This window comes from Mustela erminea, chromosome 14 (assembly GCF_009829155.1).
Source record: "Mustela erminea isolate mMusErm1 chromosome 14, mMusErm1.Pri, whole genome shotgun sequence".
Taxonomy (NCBI): Eukaryota; Metazoa; Chordata; class Mammalia; order Carnivora; family Mustelidae; genus Mustela; species Mustela erminea.
The window spans coordinates 61,157,630-61,166,657 of record NC_045627.1 but is presented as its reverse complement, the minus strand read 5'-3'; the positions used below and the strand labels follow the sequence as shown (position 1 = coordinate 61,166,657).

Genomic DNA, 9,028 nt, shown 5'->3' with positions numbered 1-9,028 from the left:
AAACTATTAAAAGATATTACAAAAACAAAATTACAGAACAATACTTACCTTTAACACAGATGCAAAAATCCTTAACAAGATATTAGTGAATTGGCAACATATAAGAAGGCTGATGTATCATGATCAAATTGGGTTTATCCTAGGCATTCAAGACTGATTTAACCTTTTAGGAGCTTATGGTAGATTTAGGGGAAAGAACTGCAAAGTTAAAGCATCAAACCATGGAAAGAATTTCTACATTTGCTTTTTTTTTTTTTTTTACTGATAGTTAAAAACATAAGTGGTCAGATATAGCTTCAAAAATCCCCAAGAAATGAAAACCCCACCAGATTAGGAATTAAGGCCAGAATTCTGGTCCTGGTATCACCTCCAACTCAATGGATAATGTTAGAAAGATAATTTAGCCTGTCTTGGTTTTAGTTTATACATGGGTCCAATAATGACCTTTTAGAGTCTTTCCCAACTGTAACACCTTGAGAGTCTATAAGGCCAAGTCCTAAAATTTTTTATCACAGCTGCCTAGACTTTCTGCTTCATCACCTCAGAAGACGGAAGTAGAAAATGTGTAAGATATGCTTTCATGCACAGATGAAGCACCATCTGCATGTGGCTTGAAGTGCTGAGGGTTCAAGGGAGACCCCTCCCCACCTTGAAAGCACCCATGTGTTCTGAGGAGGTACTTTTAATGAACTTCCTGCAAGCATCCAAGCTATCATGGTGCTATGTATGGAAAGACCATGGAACTTGAACTCAGACTGAGCTGGGTTTGAGCTCCAGTTCTGCTACCTGCTGAATGATCCTGGAAAAATGTTCCAACATCTCTGAATCTCAGTTTCTTCTTCTGCAAAGTGGAGCTAATATGTGGGATGCAGAATTATTGTGGGGGATAAATTGCAAGAGCATTAGGAAATTTGTGGTTACGGTCAGGTCTCAGTAACTGCTAGGTTCCATTCACATATTGGTCAAGAATTAGGTTGGGCTACACGTGGCAGGACATGTAAATATCCAAGTCACAGATAAGACAGAGTTGTATGTGTTTCTTTTTCATGTAAAAGAGTTCCGGGGGGAGGGTGCGGAGGGACACCTGGGGCTTGTTTGGGTGCTCCGTGGTCACTAGGGAACTAGGGAACTAGTGATAGACTCTGCTCATCTTTCTGCTCCACTGTCCTTAGTGTGTGGCTTCTGTTCACACAATCGCCTCAGAGTCTAAGAGGGCTGTTGGCTCTCCAGTCATCTCGTTCACTTTCCTGGCAGGCATTAAAAGAGGGAGAGACGCAAAGGGGAACTAAAAAAAGAGAGGGTGGAAGGGTTAAGCAGCCTCTAAAGAACTTCTCTAGAGAGTCAGTGACTTCCATTCACAACTGGATTCCTCTAGGCTCCAAGAGAAGCTGGGGAATGGAATCCTGCGGCTCCAAACGGGATTCTGTTACTAAGAAACATGGGGAAAATGGATATTGGGTGGGCAACCAGCAGTCTTTGCAACACTGCTTTTCCTTGTTACTAAGGTTAATTTTGGGTTGGGGAACCAGCCCAGAATGGCTGGCATGGTCTTTGAATCATAATGCGTGGCAAGGGAGGCAGCTTTTGTGTAACCGATGGATTTCAATTCAAATCTAGTTTTGACACTTATTAACCAAGTGACCATGGGTCAGGCAAATTACCTTATTGGAACCTCAGTTTCTTCACCTGGAAAATGGGCTGACAATAATATGGCTGCCTCAATGGTTTGAGTTAAACATTCATGAAAGCTGAGTAAGTGACAACACTGAATAGTAGCCACACAGCAGATTCCTAAGAATATTTTCTTCTGAAGAACTTGAGATTCAGGGCCATTGCTCAAAGGGGTCCAATGAGGAGTCCTTGGGTTATGGCATAAGGAGTGGCCATTTTGGTTGACTAGGGCAGGAGGTTTCCCTCTTGCAAGAAGGTAGGCTTCTAGGTTCTGTCTGCAAAGCTACCTGATCCTAAAAAGCTATAATTATGCCCAGATAGTCTGCATTGGGCCCACTGTGTTGGGCTGAGACTGTCTTGAGCGGGTAGAAAGGAAAGCAGATTTTATAACTCTAGAGTGTTGACAAGGCTAAACCAGGTCCTCGGTACCCTGGAACTCTTTCTCCCTGCCTCTACCTGTGATGGCCTCTTGGCCTATCCCCTATCATTCGGTCTACACATCCCCCACCCTATGTGTATGAACGTGCGGAGTCTTTCTGAACTGAGCAAAGCAAGGAACGAGTGCCTCAGGTGAAGTTTGTGGGGCCCTGGGCAGGTCACTTGATCTGTGTGATTCGTCTTCACCTATAAAATGGGCAGGTTGGCTTCGATGATTTAAAAGCAAACAATGCTCGTTGAACATCTCTTGTGTGTTGGAGCCTATGCCAGGGACTGGGACACAGTGGAGGAAGAGACAGAGCCTGCCCCTGAGAGGCTGAAGGTCTGATGGGACACACATAGGATGGTGAGCAGGGAGGTGGGGCCTGCCAATGCCCTTTCCTGATGCAGGCGCTTCAGGAGCGCCTTCAGGAGCTGGAACTCCCAGCAGAGCAGGGGGATCTTGCAGGTGACAGAGCTGTTGTCTGCCTATCTGCAGTGGGAGGTGAGGCCAGTACTGGCTTGTGACTTGTGTGGTTCTTCAAATCACAGCTGGCTGTGCTTTAAGCCTTCACCACATCATCCAGTGGGCAGAAGCATGGACTGCAGAGCCTGGCTGTTGGGGTTCAGAACTTGGCTCTCTGCAATGCACTGGCTGTATGCCCTTGGGTTAAGGTATTTAACTTTTTTATCTATAAAATGTGCATGCCATTTGCATCTTCCTCATATGACAGTTAAGAGAATTAAGATGAGGGCGCCTGGGTGGCTCATTGGGTTAAGCCTTTGCCTTCGGCTCAGGTCATGACCTCAGGGTCCTGGGATCAAGCCCCACATCGGACTCTCTACTCAGCCGGGAGCCTGCTTCCTCCTCTCTCTCTGCCTGCCTCTCTGCCTACTTGTGATCTCTGTCAAATAAATAAATAAAATCTTTTAAAAAAAGTTTCAACGTAAAAAAAATATACTTTATTTATTTAAAAAAAAAGGAGAGAGAATTAAGATGAATTAAGAGTATACTGCTGCAGAATACTCCTCCATCTCTACCCTTTGTCCTGATAATTGAGGTCTTGACAACCAAGAAAAAAGGCTCTGTCTGGTCCTCAGTCCTGAGAGATTATGAAAGAACATCTTGAAGATGTAAGAACAGGGATTTCTTCCCTACTCCTCATCTCTCTGTTCTTTAGATGACCTATATTCATCTTCCTGGCCTTTCCTGTTTACCAAGCCAACAAGAGGGTAGGGCAGCAGTCATGTTCAAGTTCTCCATTCTGCCTGGAACCCACCTGCGGGCCACCCGGTGCTGGAGGGATTGACTGCAGAGCTTGCCCCTAGACCCAATGCCCACGGGCCAGAGCAGGGATTTTCAGAGGAACAGTCACCCTGCCTTCCTTCTTCTGCAAAAACTGTCAAATGGAGATGTAAAAACAGACACCACTTCCTCCAATCCAGCCCAACCTGCTGTATAAGGGACCTGGCTGGAATTGCCAGTATTGGGGGCTGGCTGACACCTCACCGGGGGAATGATGGCTTCTGAGTCCTCTTCCCAGCCAAATCCCAGAGGTCCATGCTGTGGAACAGTGGGAGCATTCAGAATTTGGACTCCTGACCCAGCACCAGAGACCTTACCCACAACTGACGGATGCCCGCTAAGAGTTGTAAGAAGTCTAGAAATATTCCTTCAGTTCAAAGTCGTCCAGATTTTCTTGGTTAGGAGGCAAGAAAGGGCTTTCACCCCCTAACATCCAGAGCTGCATTTGGATAGGACTCACAAGAGAAATACAGACTGGCCAGGGCCCCAGGCTTGTGAAAAGTGAGGGAAGGTACCAGAGAGGTAGACAGTGTTCAGGCAAAGTTCTCTGAAGAGGAGGGTAATCCTCAGAGCCCTAGCATTTTCTGAGCTGGGATGCCTTCATTGTGCACATGAGGAAAAGGAGGGCTTATGGAGTCATTTGTGTTAGATCCCATTCTCCCAGACTCCTCAGAGACCCACATGACTGACTACCTTCTCAGAATCCTCTTCCTTGGCCTCCTGCTTATTTTGGTCTGCCTCTTCTCTTGTCTTTCTGGTTATTTCAGTCTCCTGTGGCCCCTGAGCATGGTCCTTCCCTCAGGTTCTGCCCTTGAGGCCAGGCTTTTGCTCTTCTCCCCTTCACGCCTCTCCCCCATTCACTCATGCAGCTTCAACCCCAAGGGGGTCGACCCTGGTCAGTCGTAGGCCCTCACCTCTCGTGCAAGGACAGAGGTCCAAAGACACCCCACAGGTCCCGCAAACTCAACATTTCCAGACTTCATCTCATCATTTTCCTTATTCTTGATGGCTTTTATTATGGACAACCCATTTTTGACATCTCATATTCCCCTCCTTCAAGTTCAGTGATTTTCAGTGCCTGAAAATTCCCCATCCTTCAGTCTCAAATTGAAGGCTTTCCAGGCCATATTCGTTAATTCACTCATCGAAATGCTTTCTGAGTATATTAATATTCTCTATGCCAGAGTTGGCTCCAAGTGCTAGAGGTTCCATGGTGAAAAAGACAAGCCCGGATCCTGCCTCTGAGGGACTTAAAATTGCATGGAGGGGACACAAATTAACATAAGTAATTGCAGAAACATAGCTATATAATTTCTACTAAAAAATAGTACAGGGCTGCGACAATGCCTGATGGCGGGGAGGGGGGGCGGAGTGGAGAGAGTGGGAGGGAGAAGGTGTAGCTAATCTGATCTGGAGGCCAGAGAAGGCCTGAACATGGAAAATAGGTGTGAGGTATAGCAGGATTGATCTCATCTCCTCTTTCAGAATTCCAGGTCTGTAGTAGGCTAAGTAATGGTTCATCAAAGATGTCCACGTCCTTACCCCTATCATCCATGAATATGTCATGTCACATGGCAAAGGAGATTAAGGTTGTAGATGGTCTTAGGGTTGTTGGTCTCCCTTAAAAAAGGGAGATCTTCCTGGATTATCCAGGTGGGATCAATGTCCTTAAAGTGGAAGAGGGAGGAAATAAAAAAGTCAGAGAGAGAGAGAGAGAGAGAGAGAGAGAGATGTGATATCCTAAGCTGGGTCAAAGAGATTTTATGTGGCTGGGTTTAAGGTTTTTGGAAGGGGGCATAAACCAAGTAAAGTGGGTAGTCTCTAGAAGCTGAAAAAGGCAAGGAAATGCATTCTCTTCTAGAACCTCTAGAAAGGAACACAGCCCTGCTGACACCTTGATTTTAGCCCAGTGTGACTCCTCTTGGACTTCTGAAATCCAGAGCAGGAAGAGAATAAATTTGTGTTATTTTAAGATGTTAAGTTTGCTGTAATTTTTTATGGCAGCTGTAAAAAATTATAATTATAGGCCTGAGCCCTGATAGTTCCATTTCTAAATCCACTTCATTTATTTCCACCTCTGCCTGAACCCGGTCTTTCCCTCCTCTCTGCTCTCTGGACCCATCTTCTGGATCCTGCATTTTTGAGGACTCTAAGGGTCCAGGGCTGTTTAGATCAGATATAGAGGCAGGCAGAGGCAGGAGAGCAAAAAGCAGGCAGGTGAGTACAAGGGTCCGTGGAGAGCTCTGGTTCTGGACTCGGACCTGCTGGAAGCTCAGGGAGCATTTATTCCCTATGTGCATATGAGCAAGGGAGCAAGGCGCTTGTCATGTTTCTTCATCTCAAACATGAAGACATGATAGGTGCCACCTCAAAGGCCTAAAAGGCAGTAACTGTATCATGCATTTGTCACAGGAGATTATCCTTCGTGCCATCAGGAGACCAGGTCCAAGGAATTACAGAAAAATCACTGGAGGGTAATTAAGGGCAACGCTAAGCACCCAGGGCCAGGTTCTTCTTCCTCTTCCTGCCCCCTCCCCTTTCCTGCCAGGGTGGCGGCTCAGGGAGAAAGCTCCAGGGGATGGGGAGATAGCTGTGCCAGCTGTGCTCAGATACACCCCTGCCCCTGGTCACAGAGGTCCGGCAGCTCCACCTTCTCCCTCCCTCTCCCCCATTCGCCTTGGACTTCGCCTTGGACTGCCCTTTGGCGCCCAGTCAGGCCGGTTTCGCCTGGAGTGGGACGCACGTGGCGCGAAGCCCCCTTGGCAGTGCGGGGAGCCAGCCGGCGGCTCGGCCCGGGTGGGGTGGGGGTTCTCACTTCCCCTCCCCAACCGCCACGGGTGCAGGTGCCGCGGGCAGTGCCCCGCAGGCGGGGCGGGTCCTGTGGACACGCCCCCGCAGCCGGTCCTCGCAGCCGGTCTGGAGGAAGCGCCAGAGCCGCGGCTGGTGCTGCGCGGAGCCCGGCGCCGCTGCCGCCCCGCGCCCCGGGACGCCGCCGGGCCCGGCCCCGCGCGCGCAGCGAGCGGGGCAGGTGAACTGCGCCCGGCGCCATGGCAGCCTCAGGTGCGTAGGCGGGCCCGGGCCCCCTCCCGAGCCTCCCCGCTGGCGCGCCCTCTTGTCCACCGCCGCGGCCCGAGCACCCGGCCGCTCCCTGCTCTGCGTCTTCCGCGCGGGATCTGTGCGCTTCTGCTCTTTCCCTCGTTCCCGCTTCCCCGGAATAATCCCAGCTTTCCCACGTGCCCCTTCCCAGCCTGTGGCGCGATTCTCTCCTGCCCCCGCCTGCGCCTCCCCTGTCCCCCGTCTTTTAAGTCTCCTTTCCTCTCTCCGACTGGCTCTAGTTGCTTCTTAGAGTTGTTTCCCCTGTTCCTCCAACTCCGTGAACCCGAGTCCCGTGGAAACAAGGCGGAGAGAGCCCACTTGCCCACTTCTGGGAAATGCCTCTCTTAGGGCCCCATTGGGCCAATAGGGGGCGCTCAGGCAGTCAGGAGGGCGGCCCTTGGGCCACCTTCCCAGGCCACCTTCCTCTAACCCTGGCTTTGCTTTCCATCTAGAATTTCCATAGAAATCTAGGAACACCGTTCCGTTATCTTTAGTTCTCTTATGTCTTTTGCAGAATTTTGGGGAGTGGGGAAAAGTGAAGTCCACTGGGTAATCTACCCATCGAAAGGTGCCAGGAGTCTCTTTTGATTCGTCTTGGGTTCTTCTCTGGTTCATGGGTTGTACACTCGCCAAAGTTACTCACTCTCTGAGATCCCGGACAAACCATGTGATAATGATGATAACAGCGACAACTGAGGACCACTTACTATGCACTAGGATAGTTATCGTGCACCCACCTGTGTTCTCAGTGGTGACCAGGACAGCCTGGTCTCTGCTCGCAGGGAGTTAGTTTATAGTCCTGTGCAAGAAGGCGATGAGTAAACAGGGAATTGCTAGGTGAGAAGATGAGGGTTACTGTATTTGCAAGTGGGGTTGCTTGTATTTTCCTCACCCATTTTATGATGTTTTAGTAGAGATAACATGTATAAACAGGATGTAAACCTCTTGAAAACTAAAATCTAGTCAGCCGGGAGAAGATACTGTGCTTGAAGGATGTGGGCAGATGCTAGAATGAAGAGCCAGCTGTCCCCGTATCCCCTGAGGTCTATCTAGCCTTCTCATGGTGCATTGGAAGCTGGGGCAGGGTGGGGGTGGGTGGGTTTGGGGGATTATTGGGGGTGAGAGCTATGGGGTGGGGCGTAGAGAAGGTCAGTGGTAAGAGTTCTATTAGATTTGGTAATACAGGCTCCTTCTTTAAAGGGAGTGGGAAAATGGCTAGCTTTAGCCTTGTGGCTCTCCAGGGGGGCTCCAGAGGTTAGAAGAAGCTGTATTGTGGTAACAGTAGTCTCAGAGTCCACACGTTCCCTTCAAAAGCTGAAATAGAGTTATGTAGAGGAAATTCATTCATTCAATAATTATTTATTGTGTGTCTACCGTTTCTAGGCAGTGTTGTAGGTATCAGATGTATATTCAACAGTCAGAACAAACATAAGCCTCTTACCCAGGGAGCTTATGGAATGTGGGGGAAAGCAGGCAATATGCTTGATAAGGCAATTCATGATATGTTAAGTGCATTGGGAAAACAGTAGAGGGGGTGGAGGGGGCAGAGGAGGTTGGGTTTAAATTTTATCTTTTTATTTTTTTTAAAGATTTTATTTATTTTTATGAGAGAGAGAGAGAGCAAGCAAGCACAAGTGGAGGGGAGGGGCAGAGAGGGAAGCAGGCTCCCTGCTCAGCAGGGAGCCCAATGTGGGACTCAATCCCAGGATTCTTGGGATCATGACTTGAGCTAAAGGCAGATGCTTAATAGACTGGGTTTATAATTTTAAAGGAGGCGACCAGATTAGGCCTCATGGAGAAAGGGCCATTTGAGTGAAGATCTGAAAGGTCATGTAGGGGAACAGTGCTCCATTCAGAGGAACAGTAAATGGGTGTATATGGTGTATTTAAGGAACAAGGAGCAGGTGGTGGAATAAGTAGGTGATTGGGGGGAAGTAGAAGATGAGGTCAGTGAAGCTCCCACCTCTTTCCATGGCTGAGAACAGGCCCTGGGCTGTTACGTGCAAGAAATAGCAAGCTGGAAGAGCCTTTGGCTAGAGGAAACAGAGAAAACCACCTTCGTCTAGGGTCCTGTGTGCATGACTCCAGTAGGGCATGGCGGAAGGGGCTAGAAGAGTGTGCTCCTATTCACATGGGGACTCTAGCTCAGTGGCCAGACCTGGGGCTATTTATAGGCTCTGTAGTGGCTTCTGCTGATGTCGGTAATGGTTAGGGCTGTCAAACCCTGCTGCTCTCAGCATGCAGTGCGGTGAGACACCACTTCAGGTCCTACAAGTGGGAGTTGGGCCTCTGAAGTCCCGGGGGCTCTCTGAGGTCTGGAGGTGCAAGGACTCATGGTGGCCGTGAGAATACCTCTTGCAAGATAGGATAGGGTGCGGCGTCACCTGGGCCATTCATTCATGCGATCTTTGGATCCTCGTCTTCCTCCTCTCTCTACTTCTCTTCCCCTTCCTCCTCCTTTCCCTTATTTAAACCGTTTTACTCAGATATAATTCACATACCATACACTTTTCCCATTTAAAGAATACAATTAAAAAA

General features: G+C 48.8%; 1 protein-coding gene across 2 annotated transcripts in view; it reads left to right on the top strand.

The window, feature by feature from the left end:
- The first annotated feature begins 6,311 nt into the window (after window positions 1-6,311).
- The window catches only part of PIK3AP1 (phosphoinositide-3-kinase adaptor protein 1), a 114,524-nt gene continuing 111,807 nt past the window's right edge, over window positions 6,312-9,028 (top strand). For both annotated transcript variants that reach the window (XM_032312033.1, XM_032312034.1), the window contains exon 1: window positions 6,312-6,454. In XM_032312033.1, coding sequence (XP_032167924.1) covers window positions 6,442-6,454 — 13 coding nt within the window. In that variant the 5' untranslated portion in view covers window positions 6,312-6,441. The remainder of the gene's footprint in view (window positions 6,455-9,028) is intronic.